This window comes from Pyrgilauda ruficollis, unplaced genomic scaffold (assembly GCF_017590135.1).
Source record: "Pyrgilauda ruficollis isolate IOZ18807 unplaced genomic scaffold, ASM1759013v1 scaffold10, whole genome shotgun sequence".
Lineage (NCBI taxonomy): Eukaryota > Metazoa > Chordata > Aves > Passeriformes > Passeridae > Pyrgilauda > Pyrgilauda ruficollis.
Genome location: NW_024508101.1, coordinates 16,930,107 through 16,946,179, shown reverse-complemented (window position 1 = coordinate 16,946,179; position 16,073 = coordinate 16,930,107). Strand labels below are relative to the sequence as shown.

The 16,073-nt window shown below is 66.0% G+C and overlaps 5 protein-coding genes across 8 annotated transcripts in view; 2 read left to right on the top strand and 3 right to left on the bottom strand.

Annotated features, from left to right (window-relative positions):
- The window catches only part of INKA1 (inka box actin regulator 1), a 4,179-nt gene extending 3,584 nt beyond the window's left edge, over nucleotides 1–595 (top strand). The window contains 1 exon segment of the mRNA XM_041465366.1: nucleotides 1–595. Within this exon segment, the coding sequence (XP_041321300.1) occupies nucleotides 1–538 (538 nt within the window). The 3' untranslated portion in view covers nucleotides 539–595.
- Nucleotides 379–8,928, bottom strand: UBA7 (ubiquitin like modifier activating enzyme 7). 4 transcript variants are annotated; one of them, XM_041465346.1, is made up of 24 exons: nucleotides 8,887–8,928; nucleotides 8,593–8,758; nucleotides 7,734–7,868; nucleotides 7,560–7,666; nucleotides 7,283–7,373; nucleotides 7,030–7,171; nucleotides 6,827–6,924; nucleotides 6,574–6,720; nucleotides 6,336–6,494; nucleotides 6,070–6,177; nucleotides 5,910–5,990; nucleotides 5,670–5,825; nucleotides 5,406–5,571; nucleotides 5,132–5,328; nucleotides 4,840–4,904; nucleotides 4,521–4,695; nucleotides 4,333–4,407; nucleotides 3,784–3,973; nucleotides 3,516–3,625; nucleotides 3,342–3,428; nucleotides 3,076–3,267; nucleotides 1,323–1,424; nucleotides 1,144–1,244; nucleotides 379–510 (listed from the first exon to the last, which is right to left on the bottom strand). In XM_041465346.1, exons 1-24 carry the CDS (start codon nucleotides 8,925–8,927, stop codon nucleotides 507–509), a joined length of 2,895 nt encoding a protein of 964 aa, XP_041321280.1. In that variant the 5' UTR covers nucleotide 8,928; the 3' UTR covers nucleotides 379–506. The 4 variants fall into 4 exon arrangements, with proteins under 4 accessions (XP_041321280.1, XP_041321262.1, XP_041321272.1 ...); XM_041465328.1 differs by lacking the exon at nucleotides 379–510 and adding an exon at nucleotides 664–855; XM_041465338.1 differs by lacking the exons at nucleotides 379–510; nucleotides 1,323–1,424 and adding an exon at nucleotides 664–855.
- Nucleotides 8,929–9,138: 210 nt separating this feature from the next.
- Nucleotides 9,139–10,072, top strand: TCTA (T cell leukemia translocation altered). The gene is made up of 2 exons (XM_041464120.1): nucleotides 9,139–9,522; nucleotides 9,975–10,072. The coding sequence occupies exons 1-2, from the start codon at nucleotides 9,191–9,193 to the stop codon at nucleotides 10,015–10,017; spliced, it is 375 nt and encodes a 124-aa protein (XP_041320054.1). The 5' UTR covers nucleotides 9,139–9,190; the 3' UTR covers nucleotides 10,018–10,072.
- A 53-nt stretch (nucleotides 10,073–10,125) lies between these two features.
- Nucleotides 10,126–12,256, bottom strand: AMT (aminomethyltransferase). The gene is made up of 8 exons (XM_041465858.1): nucleotides 11,885–12,256; nucleotides 11,729–11,809; nucleotides 11,496–11,627; nucleotides 11,267–11,345; nucleotides 11,000–11,145; nucleotides 10,735–10,915; nucleotides 10,468–10,623; nucleotides 10,126–10,360 (listed from the first exon to the last, which is right to left on the bottom strand). Exons 1-8 carry the CDS (start codon nucleotides 12,140–12,142, stop codon nucleotides 10,182–10,184), a joined length of 1,212 nt encoding a protein of 403 aa, XP_041321792.1. The 5' UTR covers nucleotides 12,143–12,256; the 3' UTR covers nucleotides 10,126–10,181.
- Nucleotides 12,257–12,372: 116 nt separating this feature from the next.
- NICN1 (nicolin 1) lies at nucleotides 12,373–16,072 on the bottom strand (the record flags this gene model as incomplete). The annotated part of the gene is made up of 6 exons (XM_041462781.1): nucleotides 12,373–12,666; nucleotides 12,789–12,893; nucleotides 14,338–14,409; nucleotides 14,779–14,892; nucleotides 15,185–15,358; nucleotides 15,941–16,072. Coding segments are annotated over 6 exons (639 nt in total), but the record flags the coding sequence as incomplete, so codon positions are not given.
- Nucleotide 16,073: the final 1 nt, after the last annotated feature.

The following is a 16,073-nucleotide window of genomic DNA, read 5'->3' as shown; positions in this document are numbered from 1 at the left end:
CGCCCCACCGCCCGCCCCCGCCCGCCGTGTCCGCCCCAAATCCACCTCGGACGCCTGTCTGGAGCAGTGGCGGGCCCTGGAGCCCGCCGACACGCAGGACTGGACCGTAGCACTGCTGTCGCAGAGCCGGAACCGGCAGCCTCTGGTGCTGGGCGACAACTGCTTCGCTGACCTGGTGGAGAACTGGATGGACCTGCCCGAGGTGGGCGCCGAACCGCGTCGCCGGGCCCCCGCCGAGCCCTCCCGCCGGCTGGCCAAGCCCCCCGCCTTCCTGCTCAGCCTCTCGGGCAACGTACGCCGTAAGCTGGCCAACATGGCCCGGCCCCGGGGCGCCGACGGTGCCCGGCCGGGCGGCCGCGATGCCACCAAGCGTTTCTCCTGCCCGCTGGGGCTGGGGGGACAGCCCAAGGGCGCCTGCTTCCACCAGTCCCACAGCAACATCGCCCAGCTGGCCACGGACTTCCACCGCTTCACCGCCTTGATGAACAGCCGCAGCCGCCAGCCCATCATCTGCAACGACGTTATCGGCTACATTTAGCCCCGCTGCTGCGGCCCGCACCCCCACCCTGTAAATAAACCCCCGTTTTATACGGTCTGGGTGCCGCAGCGTTTATCAAAGGGAGTGCCTGTGCCCGACGCCAGGCAGGGGCAAACAGGGGTTTTTTTGCAAGGAGGCTATTGCAGCCTGCAGCTTTTATTGCATGGGGCAGGAGGTGCTGGCCCCCTGCTCAAGGTAGGGAGCACAGGAGAGGGGGACGGGTATCTTCAGCCTCAGCGTCCTCTCCCTCGCAGATATACAGCAGCTCCAGGTCCTGCTGCTGCAGCATCCTGGCATCCTCCAAGCTCTCGGATAACCTGTAGCAGGGAAGGGGGGTTTTGGGGGCACTAGCTTGTCCTGCAAGGCTGGCTGAGTGCTCTGGGGGTGCCTCGGGCCCCTCAGGGGTGTCCGGCCAGGCTGGTGGGATGCAGGGGCCGCAGAAAGGGGCCGGGCAGGGGTCCCGCCACGGGAAGTGCTGCCGGCAGGATGTTTATCCAGCAGCCGGCTGGGAGCTGCACTGCAGCTGGAGTAGCTCAGGATTGAGGCAGTGGGGGCTGGAAGCCCCCCCCTCGGGGCAGGATTGGGCCCTGGAGCCGTGGACCTACCTCTGTGCCTGCTGCCGGGCCCGTGTCTCTGCATCTGCCTTGCTGTCATAGAGCACGCTGTCACCACACAGGAGCATGGTCACGGTCCAGCCGTGTGTCCTCTACAAGAGATGGGTGTCAGGATCTGGCCCTGCGTCCCCCAGGGTGCCCTGACTGAGTGCTGACAGTGCTGGGCTCACCTGCAGCCACTGCAGCACCTCCTGCACCGTCATCACCTGCCCATCTGCGCCGACTGCCCGCATCTCCAGCCGGTCCCAGCAGCTCCACTCCCGCCCGCCGTACTGCCAGGGGGTAGCAGCCAGCACTGGCACCCCATATCCTGGCTGACCAGCCCCGTGGGGCAGGGGCTGGAGCAGCACAACGGCTGGGGGACATCAGGGCAGGCAAATGGGTAGGGTGATGGGGGCACCATGGTATTGCAGGGGTAGTGGGGGACACAACTATCCCCCCAGCACTGCTGGGGTCCACTTAAGGGTCAGTGTCAGTGTGGGGCCGGCACTGCCCCTAGCCCCGGGCCAGGACGGGCGCACAAAAGGCCATTGAAGCGTTGCCCAGCCCCACACAATCGTCTCTTCTCATGCCTGTGGCCCCACGACCCCTGCTCCGGCCCGAGGAGGCCAATGTGGTGCCAAGCCCCGGGCCAAGCGCCGGACGCGGCCCCGCGCCGTCTGGCAGGGCTACATGGCCATCTGCCCTCGCCGCAGGCAGCGCCAGCACTGCCCGCCTGGCCCCTGCCCCACTCGGGAGGGGTGTTCACACCTGGTCACTCTCCCTCCTGCTTTCTGCTGCCTTCTCACCTCCGCCTTCTGCTGCCTGCACTTATCCCACTGGTGGAGAGAAGGGTTTAACCCCATCCTCACCGGGCAGCAACAGCTCGGCACAAAGGGAAAGCCACGACCTGGCCCTCCACCACCAAAGTACATCGCTCTGGCCCTGGGAAGCATATTCCTCTGGACAAGGCTGGCCCCCAGCATGGGCTCCCCAGGTCCCCATGGAGACATAGGTCACACCAAGCAGGCCTTGAGGACATGTGTTCCCACCACAGCCAAGCAGCTGGGTGTGAAATGTCACACCGGGTGTCCTCGCCCTCGGACATGGAGGTGTTGGGTGCTGCTGCAGGGACCTGAGGGCATGGCCAGACCCAGCAGCATCCTCCATCCAGGGATGATGCCAACCCAGGGACACTACAGCCAGGATGGCACAGGGCTGGGCATGGGGTTTGAGGGGGCCGTGGGGCAGCCATCAGCCCGAAGTGGTGCTGGAGCCGGCGCAAGGCAGTGGAGTCGCCTCCCTCCCCCTCTTCCTGCCCCCGGCCCTGGGCCCCCCGGGCCAATCTGGTTCCAATCGGCGCTTCCTGCCGTGCCGGAAGGGCTGCCTCGCACGCCATAAACCCCCAGACAAAGGGGCCTCTATAGCCCAGACGGTCCCAATCTGGGCCTGCCCCCACCCCCGCTCTCCCTCCCTGGTTCCCCACCGCCGGGACCCCCGGCCCCGCTCCCTCGGGCGGCCCTTCCCGGCCCGGTGCCAGCTGCTCTCTGGCTGCCGCAGCTGGTTTCCATAAGCCAGATGAGCGCGGCTGCAGCGGCCTCCCACCCCTGGCTGTGGGGCTCAGCGTGGGGCCTGCTGTGGGGCAGCGGGGCTGCCTCAGCCCCATGGGCACCCCAGAGCATCACAGCTGGGCCTGAGGCTGGGGGAATGGGACACAGGCAATGTCTCAGGGCTGGGGGGCAGCCAGGTGAAGGAGCTGGTTCCTCACGGCCTGGCAGTATGCCCAACCCACTGCAGCACCCAGATCCATTTCTAGAGTGCCATGGCCAGGGCTGCCCTTGCTGCATGGCCACCTCCTTTCCCCTGGGTCCCCCTGACACTGTCCCACAGCAGATAGCCCCTGGGTGTCCCCCGCCTGCCCTTTCCCAGGGAAGAGGGTCCTACCCGGTAGGTGGGGGCTGGCGGAGGCTGCACACGGAGCAGCAGGCAGGCAGACAGGCTGATGTTGCTGTTGCGGTAGCAGCTGAGGTCCTGACACCCCCACACCAGCTTGTAGACCTCCAGGCACGCCAGCCCGGCCACAGCCGCCGTGGTGGTGATGATGGCGGGCACGATCCGCCCAGCAATTCGCTTGCTCTGAGGACAGGAGGGCGTCACCAGCTGCCCCACACGGGACAGGGACTCGTGACCCCACAGGCTGCCCCTCTCACCGTCAGCCAGTTGGCAGGGGAGATGCCATAGTTCTCTGCACGCAGGTTGGATGCTGCTGTGATAAAGTCTATGTGGACATCGTTGTCCTGTGGGGAAGAGTGGGGGGATATCTGCATCCCATGGGGACATCAACCCCCCCAGGCTGAGCAGGGCCACCTGCCTGGCTCCGCTACCTTCTCAAAGTGGATGGGCACCATCAAGGGTGCTTGTGTGTCCTCATCCCCCACCAGCTCCTGTCTCCACTGCACCACGTCCTGGGTAAGCTCTGTCAGCTGCCTGTGATCTGGGGGCACAAAGATGCCTGGCATGATACTCCTGCACTGTGGCACTGCTGGGGTGTCTCCACCTTCATCTGGGTCATCTTGGCTGCTGAAGCAGGGACAAGAAGCCACAGCCCCACCACCACCAGGCTGGACCCAGGAACATACCTGGGAACCTCACCTGTGGGAACCTGTGCCTCCTCTGTGGGTTCCTCTGTGAGGGGGATCTGGAGCCCTTCCTGGGGTGCAAAGGGTGGCAGGACCACATCACGGAGGATGGCCTGGATGGCCGCCCGGTCCCTGCATGGTGGCACCCTGTGTACTTGGGCAAAGAGGTGGGCAGCAGCCAGGACATAATCCAGGTGGGTGTCCTGCAAGGTAGAACAGAGGTGGCCATGGGGTGCCTTGCTGGGGTGGTCCCACATAGCCAAGGGCTGCCAGCACTGCCCCGAGCTGGTAGAACTGCCTGGCTTTGCCCCAGAGCGGAGGTGGAGGAGACTCTCCTCCTCCTCTGGCCACAGAGCATGTTGCAAGCTGTCCTCTGCAGTGCCCTCACTGACTGGGGGACAGGGACTGATCCAGCCCAGGACCTGGCAGCCCTGCACAGGCTGTGGCAGACATTGCACAACGACAGTTTAGTATTCCCAATATGCCCAGCACAGGCTTGGCTCTCCCTCTGCCCATACCATTCCCACGTGAGACCCCCACAGCTCTCCCTCCCTGCACTCACATTGTCAGCGTTGAATGTCAGTGGATGGGGGCAGCTCCTGTCCCCTGCCCAGAAGGGGACACCCGGGCTGGTTTCCTGGCACAGGGAGAGAAGAGTCAGGCCCAGGGGTGGGTGCCCCTGGCTGCAGTGAGGTGGCCAGTGGAGGGATGGGCGTGCAGGGGGTGCCAGCCCCATGGCACTGGGCTCACATGCTCCGGGGGGTAGGTGTGCAGCAGCTGGGCGATGGCATCGTGGTAGCAGCTCTGCCAGCGCCGGCGTGCCCAGCGCACACAGTCCCGCCAGTCCTGCGGCCGCTCCCTCAGCCTCTCCCACACCTGCTCCAGGACCTTCCCTGGCGGCTGCTGCTCCAGGAAAGCTGGGTCCCTGCAAAATCAGGCAACTGCTGATGCTGGCCCAAGAGCAATCCTGTGAGACATGTGAGTCTGGCACCCTCTCCCCATTCCCAGCAGTGCCCTGGCAGAGCTGGAAGCTCCTCTCCCAGTGTCACTACCCCCAAAGCCCACTCACTCCATGAACTGGTTGACTTGTTCTGCAGGTAGCTGGAAAAGCCCCTCAAACTCATCACGGGCCCACTGTGGAGGAGAAACGAGTGTTGAGCACTGGAACCTCCCCCTTACACCCCCAAGCCCAGGGGGAGAGGGAGGCTCTGGCAGGGCCAGCAGCAGTACTCAGGCTGCCAGCAGGAAGCAGCTGGGGCCATATCCTGCCCATGGCTCACCACTGGAGGGGACAAGGGGAAGGAAGACAAAGGTCCCAGTGCCTCCTCGCTGGGTGCTGTGGCTGGGGCAGCTCAGCCTACCTGCAGCGTGTGCTGGATGGTGCGGGGGAAGTGCCGCAGGGTACACATGGGGAAGGTGCCATCCCTGGGGGTGCTGGCTGGCCGCAGAGGCTCAGTCAGGGACGGTACCATGGCCAGCACATTCCCCCGTGTCCCCTCCGTGCCCGAGTCCAGCAGTGGTGTGCGACAGCGGAGACAGCGTCTCTCCAAATAGGTGCCTGCAGGGAGCCAGGAGTGCTGGGGACCCAGGGATCAGGCCCAGGGCCTTGGCCCCCTTGCCCTTCCTGACACTCACGGGCCTCTATCGTATCCAGGGCGCTGGCAACGCCATCCAGGTGCCGGAAGAAGTTGTCCTTGTAGAGCATCTCAGTAGCAGGTCCCACCTGGTTCTGGTGAGCTGTCACTCTGACATCAGGGTTCATGCGCTGCACGGCTGCTGCGGCCACTACCGACTTTGGCTCCTGCCAGGGCAGAGAAGGGGTGGGCAGCCCTAGAGAGCCCCTGGGACAGCCAGGATGCCCTTTGTGGGGAGCTCAGCCCCTGCCTCATGCTGCCTCACTGATATATCTGCTGAGCGATAGAGAAGCTGCCGATGGAGGTTGGAGAGGGCAACAGTGTCCATGTCAGTGACGATGAGCTCCCCATCCGGCCCCGCTGCCAGCCCCATCATGGCAAAGTTTTTCAGCAGCTCGCAGCCGATGGCACCAGCTCCCACCTGTTAGGACAGAGATGCTGCAGCTCCCCACGTGCCAGTTGGATGCTCCACAGCCTCCCAGCGCCATGGCCCCTCCCCACTCACCACCAGGTACTTCTGGTGACCCAGGTTCTCCTGGAAATTGGCCCCGAAGACGGCAATCTGGCCATCGTAGCGAGAGCCTCTCTGCCGGGACAAGGAGCTGTGTGAGCACAGCAGCCACGGCACCCCAGGGAGCCGGGAGGGGCTGGACACGGGGTCTCACCGGGGCACAGTCCGTCTCTGTCAGCTGCGCAGCCCCCGCCAGCGCCAGGCACTCCAGGGCATCGAAGTACAACCACTGGTCCAGGGGCAGGAACCTCCCGGTGATGGCCTGGGGCGAACAGCCCGTGGGCAGGCGGCCAGCGGGGCGCTCCCCCTCACCCCGCCCCAGCCCTGCTGCCGGACCCGGCGTCCCCAAGCGGGCAGCAAGTGCCCCCTCGTGGCCACCAAACGCCACCGGACAGCCACGGCCAGCGGTGGCCCGCTCACCTTCAGCACCTCCTGGGCCGCCAGCGCCCCGACCACGGCGGCCACGGGGCACAGGTCGCCCGCGCTGACGCTGGCGAAGGCGCGCACGATGTCCTCATCCAGGGGACCCTGCTGTGCTCCCAGGCTCCGCGCCAGCTCCAGCACCCGCTCGGCATCCGCCTGCGGGCAGAGGGGAGAGGGCAGTGCCCGCAGGGTGGTGCGGTTCGGCAGGGCCGGCAGGAGCGGGACACGGACTTACGGGTGCCCGGGGCCGCGGCAGGCGGCCCTGCTCCCTGCGGAAAGCGTGGAGGGCCTGGAAGGCGGCGTGCAGGCTGCAGCTGCGTGGCAGATCCTCGGGATTTGCCACTTGGATTTTGGGCTCCTCCAGTGACTGGCGCAGGGGCTTCTGCCAGCACAGCACCAGGGATTGGATGAGTGCTTTCCTGGGGCCCGGCATGGCACAGCAGTATCCCAGCCTGGGTGGCAGCACCGTGGGGCCGAGAAGGACTTACATGGGAACACTCCTGGGGCTGCTGCACCTGTGAAATGAGACCCCCACAGCGGTACGGCGAGAAGGAGCTGGTGTCACTGATCTCCAGCCTGAAGGCATCTGGGGACAAGAGGAACACAACTGTCACATCACGGTCACTGCCAAGGACCCGGTGAGTTCCTCAGCCCTGAGCTAGGGCAGCCAGGATCCCCCTGGAGGTCTCACCGAGCACATGCACAGGGACGGGCTCCTGGCAGTTCAGCTCTGTCATCCCCTGCACGCCAGAAAATGTCACCAGGTCACCGTCGCAGAAGAGGTGGCCATGGCTGTTCTCTGTCCCCATGTATGTCACCACTCCTGGGTTGCCCTGAGGAGGGGAAGGCTACATGAGAGTGGGGCACTGGACTAGGGTGGCATACAGCCAGTGGAGGAGGCAGCAACATTTTGTGGGACCTGCAGGGACTGCCCTCCCTCCTACCTGGGAGATGTGCTCCACAGCAGCAGACACTGGATCCCCTTCTGTTGGGTCATGAACAACAAAGCGCTCCCCGAAGTCACAGAACAGCTGCCTGGAGAGGACAGACGGGGTTTTGCCAGAGGAAGTGTCCCACCAAGCTGCCCCACCACTGCCATGTCCTGCCCAGGCCGAGCAGCCCTGCCAGTGGGCTACTGGGGACATGGGCTGCAGCACAGGGCTGGGGGTTCTGGGGACAAGGTGACCCACAGCCAGTGCAGAACCCCATGAGACCCCTTACCCTGCCAGCCCCTTGGTGTCAGCCACGATGAAGCAGATGCCCTGGGCATGGCAGAAGTCCCCGACGCGGAGCTGCTCCTCCAGCGGGGACTCAGTCAGCACCACTACCTGTGCCAGGTCTGTCAGCGAGCGCTGCCATCCCGGGGGTCCCCCCAGTGCCGGGATGCAGGCTCACCTGGAAGGAGGCAAGGAAGGCCTCCGACAGCTCCCCGGTGTGAGCCTCGACCACCACATGGGGGTTCAGCTCAGCCAGGGCCCGCTGGGATGCCTTGGCACGGTTCTGGCCTAGATCACTCTCTTCCAGGAGGAACTGCAGAATGGACACATGGTCGGACACCCTATGGGCCTGGGGTGCAGCTCACCACTGTGGGGTGCTCCACAGGCCCTGTCTGCACTGGTGAGGGGGGCTCTGTCACCTTACCTGTGACAGTAAAGGGCACCCTGTGCCTTACCACCCTCCCCAGCTTGTGCCGGTTATTGGAAGCCCCTCACCCCAAACCCATACCTGCAAACAGGGATTCTGTCAGCTGCACCTGCACCTATTACTGTGATATCCAGCCACATCTGTGCTTGTTACTGGGACTCACACCTGAGTCTGCACTTGTACCAAGACCCTTGTATGTACCTGTATATGTTATGGGGTCTTCCCATCCATACCTGTACCTGTTACTGGGATTGTGGTCTGTACCCATTATGGGGATTCCCATCCATACTCGTACCTGGTACTGGGACCCCCACATGAGTCTGTACCTATTACCTGGACCCTTATCAATACCTATACACATTATGGGGCCTCTCATCCATACCTGTACTCTGGGACCTGTGTCCATACCCATACTCATTACTGGGACACCCGCCTGTACCTCTACCTGTTACTGGGACCCCTGACCGTACCTATTATCGGGATCCCCACCCATACCTGCACCCACTACCGGCATTCTCACTAGTTCCTGTTATGAGATCCTCACCTGTACCTGTTACAGCGAACTTCACCCGTACCTGTTCCCGGGAGCCCCGCCCGGCCCCGCCGGTACCTGGTGGGTGCGGTCGGCGGTGCAGGCGGCACCGCAATCGTGCAGGACGACGCGCCCGGTCCCCGCCAGCACCAGCGCCGTCGCCACCTGCGCTCCGGTCCCGCGCAGCCCCGACACCAGCACCGCCGACCCGGGCAGCCGCCGCGCGCCGCCGCCCAGCACATACCTGCGGGTACCGGCGGGGGCCGTCAGCGGGACCGGGACCGGCACCGGCACCGCTGCACCGCGCCCTGCCCCGACCCTGTGGCGCTCCGGCCCCCGGTACCGGCCCCCGATGCCGGTCCCCGCACTCACAGCTGCCGCGAGTACCGCGGCTCCTCTTCGCTTCCCTCCATGACGGCCCCACCCCCCGACTGACCACACCCCGGCCCCGCCCCGGGGAGGAGCCAATCCGTAAGGCCCCGCCCCCACAGCGCAGGATGGCGGCCGGAAGGGACATGCCACGCCCCCAAACCAGCTCTCCGAGGCCCCGCCCCCAAAACAACGCCCCACGGCACAGGCGGCACGAGGAGGCCACGCCCCCGAGCCCGCGCTGTGGCGGCGGTGAGGGCGGGCAGAGGCTCCGCCCCCCGGCAGCCTCGCCGGGTACCCCGCGGCCATGGCGGCGGTGGCGGCGGGCTGGCAGCCGCCGTGGCGGGCGCTGGCCGCGCTGGGCCGGGAGCTGGCGGCCGAGTGGGCGGCACAGGACGTGCGCGCCGCGCTGTGCCAGCTGCTGCTGCTCTGGCTGGGCATCAGCCTGCTGGGCGTCCGCCTGGCCTGGCGCGCCTACGGCGGGGCGGTGGCCGCTCTCTGCTACCGGACCGGCCCCGCCGGCCGCCGCTCCCCCGGCACCGCTTCCGGGGCCTCGCCCTCCCGGCCCCGCGCGCACTCCCTGTCCCCCGCGGGCCCGGCGGGACGCAACGGCGCCGCCGAGCGGCACTGCCCGCCCCGGTGAGTCCCGACCGCTACCGGGCCCAAAAACGCTGATTCCCCCGCTGACCCCCCGCGGGCCCGCCCGGCTTCCCTCCCCCGCGTCCGGCCGGCGCTCTCGGAGCGCAGCCCGGTGGGCGACCCCTGCCCAGTGCACCCAGTGAGCGTCCCCCCGCTGCAGCCCTGCACCGGTGCAGCCCGGTGACTGCGCGCCTGCCCGGTGTGGGCCGGACGGGCGCCTCTGGGGCACCGGCCCCGCTTAGCCCCCCCAGCTGTGGCTTTTGACAAGTGCCCCCCAAGCTGTGCCCCCGACCCTTGAGCCCCCCACCCCCCCCAACTGCACCCCCGAGCAGTAAGCCCCAGTAAGGGCCCCTCAGCCCCGCCCGCCCCACACGGACAGGCAGGTGCCTGCCTCAGCCGGGTGCTGTGCTGGCTGCTGCCCCAGCCATGCTCACGCTGCCTCTCTCTTGCAGGGATGGCCCCACAACAGAGCCCATGAAGACACACCGGGAGTGAGCAGCACCAGGACCGCCAGCTGGGTACTGCCAACACCATTAAAGTGCTGTGCCCACCTGCTGCTCCTTGTTTTGGCATTGCCACCGTAACCAGAGAGGAGGCCAGGGGAACGGAACAGGGTGTTTATTGGAGCTGGGGCACTGTGCCCACAGCATGTGCTGGCCTCACTTGGCCATGTAGTACTGGGTGGGCACGAAGGGCATCCTGGTGATGACGGCAGGGTGCTGCTTCTTCCGCACCTCGACGGTGAGCTCGGTGCCAGCCCGGCTGTGCGCTGCCTCCACGTAGCCCATGGCGATGTTCTTGCCCAGGCAGGGCGAGGGACATCCACTGGTCACTGTGCCTGGGATGTGAGGATATGGGGAGGTGAACGGGGCCTGGCCAGCCCCTGTCAATGCCATGGCCACAGCTCAGGGTCATGCCCGTGCCAGCCCCACTGCCCCCACCTACCCACAGGCCTGCCTTCAGGGCCCAGGATGGCCATGTGGGGCCGGATGGCGGGTCCCACCGACGTCAGCCCCACACGCCTGCGCCTTGGCTTCTCTTTCACTTGTGCCATGATGACAGCAGCACCAGGGAAGTCCATGGCCACGCGCCGGCGCTTCCCTGCAGGGCAGAGATGGGTGAGGGTTGGTGATGCCTGACTGGTCCCCTTGTACCCACTGGAGACACCTTGCTGCTCTGCCTGCCCCAAGGAGGAGGTGGAGGTGGACCTACCCAAAGTCCACATCAGCCCAGCCTCGGCAGGGGTGACAGTCTCATCGATGTCATTGCCGTAGAGGCAGAGCCCGGCCTCCAGGCGCAGGCTGTCCCTGGCTGCCAGCCCTGCTAGCCACACATCGGGGACACCCAGGAGCTGCTCGGCCAGCTCCACCGCCTGCGCCGCGGGCACTGAGATCTACAGTGGGACACGGGCAGGGTCAGTGGGGCACGGCCTTCCCCTGGTACCGCAGTGGGGATACTGGCACAGTTCCCTGGGTACCTCCACGCCATCCTCGCCGGTGTAACCACAGCGCGTGACCCGGCAGCCCGGCACACCGAAGACGGTCGTGGTGATGCTGTTCATAAAGGAGAGCTTGGCCAGGTCATCCGACAGCCCTGCCTGCAGAACCCGTGCCATGGAGGGACCTGGGGAGGCAGGTGGCTGGAAGACAGCAGTGCCCAGGGAAGGGGGGGGAGGTGGGGAGGGCGGTGACATCCACCGGGAGAGGACCCGGGGGAGGGCAGGCCCATGAGGGGCCCCCGCTACCTTGCAGAGCCAGCAGCGCATTGTCTGACACCTCCAGGTGTACGTCACTGCCGGTGGCCTGCAGCTGCGCCGCTCTGTCCTGCCAGGGTGACAGTGTGCTGCTAGCATGGGGGCCAGGCCAGTGCCAGCCCCACACGTGGCCATGGCCACCTCACCCTGCGCAACACCAAAAGGCAGACTCATTCCCACTGCGTGTCCCCCCTCCCGCGGGGCTCAGGCAGCCCCATACCCTCAGGATGGCCAAGTCCTTGTCAGCACAGGCGGCGTTGGACACCACGTAGAGGTGATCTTCTGACGTGTTTGTGACAATGAGGTCGTCTGTGATGCCGCCCTTCTCGTTGGTGAGCAGCGTCAGGGTGCCCTGCGGGACACGGCCCATTGGCAGGCTGCCTGGACCCTCCCAGGGCACCCCGGGCACCTCCGACCCCACTGGATGCCTGGTGCCTGCCCAGTGCCCCCTACCTGTCCTGGCTTCAGCTCGGCGATGTCCCCCACCACCAGGCTCTCCATGAACCTGACGCGGTCCCGGCCGTACACCAGGGTCTGCAAGGGGCCGGTGAGGTTGTGAGGTGGTGCGGCCGCCCCCCTGCTCCAGCCCCCTCATCCCGACCCCGCTACCTGCAGCATGTGGGAGACGTCGAAGAGGGAGCAGTGGCGGCGGGTGTGCAGGTGTGACTGGAGGTGGCCCTGCCCGTAGTGCAGCGGAAGGGTCCAGCCGGCGAACGGCACCATCCGCCCGCCGCGGGCCCGATGCAGGGCATCCAGCGGCGTCTGCTTCAGCCCCCCCTCCCCGGCCCCGCTGCCCCCGGCCCCTCTCCGCGGCGCCGAGCCCGGGGGGCGGCGGGACAGCGCGGCGCGGCAGCCCGCCCGCAGCATCTTCCTCTTCCTCCTCCCTGCCGGCACGGCTCGGACCGGCCCCGGGGCGCCTGGGACATGGAGTCCGCCCGGCCCTGGCCCCGGCCCCCGCCCCCGGCCCGGCCCGCCCTCGGCACCGCCTCCCCGGGGCTGCCGGCACGGCCGCCCCCATCCCCCAGAGACAGGCAGGCACAGGCAGGGCCAACGTAGCAGCTTTTAGTGGTGACCCCTCCAGCACCCCCGCACCCCTCGGTCCCCCCCGCACCCCCTTGCAGTGTCCGGGCTCTGCCCACGGGACGTGCCCAGGAGAGGCTCCCAGGGGTCTCTGGAGCGGCAGCGCTGCCCCTCGCTGCTGGGCAGTGCAGAGGGAGTCAGGGAAGGGGCACAGGGAGGGCTTGGGACCCCCGCGGGGTCAGTGGCCGAGACGGGAATGCAGGAGTCCACTCAGGCCCCGGGAGCATGGAAGGGGCACTTCTCCCCAGCTGGCACCAGCACCAGCGGGCTCAGGTGTAGGAAAGCAGGTTGACATCGTAGCAGCCATCCACCTGGGGAAGAGAGCGACTGTCACTGTCTGCACAGCACTGCTGGGTTACTCCAGCCCCTCTGGGAGGGCTCCTGAGCCATGTGGCAAGGCCAGGGTCCCTGTCAGCAGGGCGGTGGGACTCACGTCGAAGCGCCCGATGCGGGCAGCTGCCTGGCGAGCCCGGATCACCTCTGTCAGCACCCACATTTGCTGGACCTCTGTCGACACCTTCTCCGGATCAGGGAGCTCCTGGAAAGAAGTGGGCACAATTCTGTGGAGCAGGGATGGCCCGGATGGGCTGGATGATCCCGGGTTTGGGCAGTGGTGCGGCTGGATGGCTTTGCCTCCTGGGGAGCCAGGCACGTGATGGTGCCCACATTCCTGCCCTGCTGGTGGTTTCCCAACATGAGGTGGGCAGGGCTTCTCTCTAGGAAAACAAACTACTGGGGACATCGGTGACCCTGATCCCTGGGTGCTGCGGTGCCAACACAGCCCACCTCTGCTGGCAGGTGGCCAGGATGAGGACAGAAAGCTGATTGCTGGCTAATCATTAAAAACCTAATCACGCAGTCCAGAGTTTCCCAACAGCCTCACTTAGTGACGTCCCTGGGCTTGGGTGCAGAATCCTGGGCACACATGCTGGTTCACCCCAGGGACCTTTAGCCAGGTGGGACGTGTGGGCTCAGCAGCAGCTCTCCTGGCTGGGGCACAACTCTCACGGGGACACAGCTCTGTTGCACTGGGCTGAGGGGTGCCTCGTGGTGATGTTGGGAAGAGCCAATCTCAGAGCAACCTCTGGCATCTGCCCTGGATACTCCTTGCCAAGGGGAATGTGATCCAAGCAATCAGCAAGGGACAGGGGTGCCCTCCCCAAACTGTCACACAGCTGGGCAAGGATTGGGAACAGCAGCCTCACTGCTGGTGCAGTGTGAGCACCGTAGCACGGAAGCCCAGCAGCAGAACTGCCCCGGCAGGTGTGGGCTATGTGCCACCCTCCTGCAGGCAGCACCTCCCGTTGATTCAGCAGGTTCTCATGGGCGAGCCAGCTCCCATCCTGGCCCTGCTCTGCCTGGACTTTGCCCACCAAAGGCCACCATCTGCCAGGCAGATGTGGCTGGCAGTCTGTAAACACGTGCCATGGCAGTGATGCCCCTCTGCCCACATGCTGTCCTGGCTGGGCAACGTGTTCCCCAGAGCACACCCTCAGCAAAGTACTGGGAACCAGCCCTGTCCCCACGTCTCATCCACCCTGAGTGATGCCGTGTGCCCACTGCTCCCGCAGTGACGGCCCTGTCCCTGTTCTCACACATCCCCGCTGCCACTGAACCATGCTGTGCATCCACTGCTCCCATGGGGATATTCTTGTTCCTGTCCCATCCCATTGTATCCCGCCTGTTGGCTGAGTGGCACTGTGCACCCACTTCTCCTTGGTGATGTTCCTGTCCCCAGACTAGAGGGCAAATAGACTCAAATGTCACCTCAGACAGCACATTCCCATAGAGATATTTTTCTTCTTAGCGCTGCAAACTACTTCCAGCACAAGGCAGGTTATCTCAGGGCTCCACAGCTATTCCTGGTGAAAGCCTGGAGCCAACAAGGCAGGCATGGGCCTGGCAGCCTCCTGATGGATGCTCATGGCTGGCCCCCCACAGAAGTGCCTCCTTCCCCCAGTACCTCAGCAGTGATTACTCACCCCATGCAGGCTGGCTGGCTGCTCCGGAGGGGTCAGCTGGGAGAGCCAGGAGGGAAAATCCTTCTGAGGACTCTGAAATAGATCCAGAGGGTCACACAGGGTGTTCCCAACCCCATCTCCATCCTTTACACCAGGCAGCGTGGTGGGGCTTAGAGCCTACCCATAGTGATACTGCTATGGAAGTGTCACTTTACCATCCTTAAAGATAATTTTGTAGGGAATTCTGTGTTTTGAGCGGCTGTTGGAGCAGTCCCTTCCCCAGCACCACTGGAGCACAAGTGGATCCCAATTGCCTCAGCAAAGGCCAAGGACTTGGAGCCACATCCCTGTGTGTGCTCCCCAGAGCTGTAGGGGGAAATTCCAGGTATAGAGCTGGGGACAGTGGCTTGTCCTGGCCCCCTGCCCATGCCTGGCAGTGGGGTAGCTCTGGCACCTGCTCACCTTCTGTCCAGGGGGAAAAATCTGCAGGTCCTCAATGGTGAAGTGGAGCCAGACTGGGGAGGGCTGTCGCAGGATGAACCGCATTGCTGTCACCTGGTCCACATCACACAGCATCTGCAGGGCAAGGGCCAGGCAGTGTAACCACAGGGGCTGGCACTGACTGGGGGCAGCTTTTGGGGCATCCTCCCAAAACCCCCAACCCACCCCAGATGGAAGAAGCCCAGGGGAAGCATCATCCCCTGAGGGCTGGCTGGGCTGAGCAGGGCACAGGGACTGGCAGCCATAGGGGTCAGTGGGACATGGGCACCAGACCTCTGGAGCAGGAGCCCCACTCATCCTGGGGTGTGGGCAAAGAGGGGTGAGCCCCGGCGGGGGTGATGCCACAGTCCCATCCAGACACGCTGACCTGGTGCCGGTGGAGGCAGAAGTAGTCCTGGGAGCCCTCCTCGGTGTGTGGGCACGGCATCAGGCACAGGTCCCGCAGGCAGGTCACCCAGCGCCGGGACCCGCCGGGGCCGGGCCGCTGCACCCGCACGCTCAGGAACGCCGTGTAGAAGTTCCTGAACACGATCTCCTGCACCTGCGGGACCGGCGACCTCAGCCCCACAGCAGCATCCCTCCACACCGGCACCGGCACCCCCCCGATACCGACACCGGCATCACCCCCCAGTACTGGGACGGGCACCGGCAATCCCCCTCCCATAGCGGGATCGGCACGCCCCCGCACCCGCACCAGCGGAGCCCCATACCGGGACCTGCACGGGCATCCCCGACCCCACTGGGACGGGCACGGCATCCCGAGCATCGGTAAGGGAGGTACCCCAGCACCGGCATCCACCCGTTACCGGCATCCCCTCCGCCCCGGGACCTTCCCTCACATCTTCCCCATACCGCCCACGGCATCCCATCTGCCCTGGGACCGCCCCCGGCTTCTCCCCATACCGGCACCGGCATCCCCACCCACCCCGTCCCCGGCATCCCCCGTCCTGCCCCGGGACCGACACCACACCCGGCCCTGCACCGTCCCTGGCAGGGGCCCTGTCTTCCTCGGGGACCACCCCGGTACCCCCCCGCCGGTGCCGCCCCCGGCATCCCCCCGTGACTCCACGGGACCACCCCGGTACTCCCCCGCCGGTACCGCGGCGGGAGCGGCCGCACTCACGTCGGCGGCAGCGCCGCGGGGGAAGCGGAGGTCGATGACGGCGACGCCGGGCCGTGCGGGCTCGGCCCCCCCGGCCAGCTGGAGGGGGGCGGCGGGGCGGGGGGCGCAGGGCAGCGGGGAGCGGCCCGGCCCG

Bases quoted from the DNA above. Each gene is read 5' to 3' on its own strand.
- UBA7 (XM_041465328.1), bottom strand. From the start codon at position 8,927: ATGGAGGGAAGCGAAGAGGAGCCGCGGTACTCGCGGCAGCT. The intron at 6,721-6,826 runs GTAAGTCCTTCT...CTGTGCTGGCAG, and splicing joins AGCCCCAGGAGTGTTCCCAT to AAGCCCCTGCGCCAGTCACT. The intron at 5,826-5,909 runs GTGAGTGGGGAG...CTGTCCTAACAG, and splicing joins GTCACCAGAAGTACCTGGTG to GTGGGAGCTGGTGCCATCGG.
- AMT (XM_041465858.1), bottom strand. From the start codon at position 12,142: ATGCTGCGGGCGGGCTGCCGCGCCGCGCTGTCCCGCCGCCCCCCGGGC. The intron at 11,146-11,266 runs GTAGCGGGGGCC...CTGCCTCCCCAG, and splicing joins TGCGCTGCTGGCTCTGCAAG to GTCCCTCCATGGCACGGGTT. The intron at 10,361-10,467 runs GTAGGTGGGGGC...CTCACATCCCAG, and splicing joins CCCTGAAGGCAGGCCTGTGG to GCACAGTGACCAGTGGATGT.
- TCTA (XM_041464120.1), top strand. From the start codon at position 9,191: ATGGCGGCGGTGGCGGCGGGCTGGCAGCCGCCGTGGCGGGCGCTGGCC. The intron at 9,523-9,974 runs GTGAGTCCCGAC...TCTCTCTTGCAG, and splicing joins GAGCGGCACTGCCCGCCCCG to GGATGGCCCCACAACAGAGC.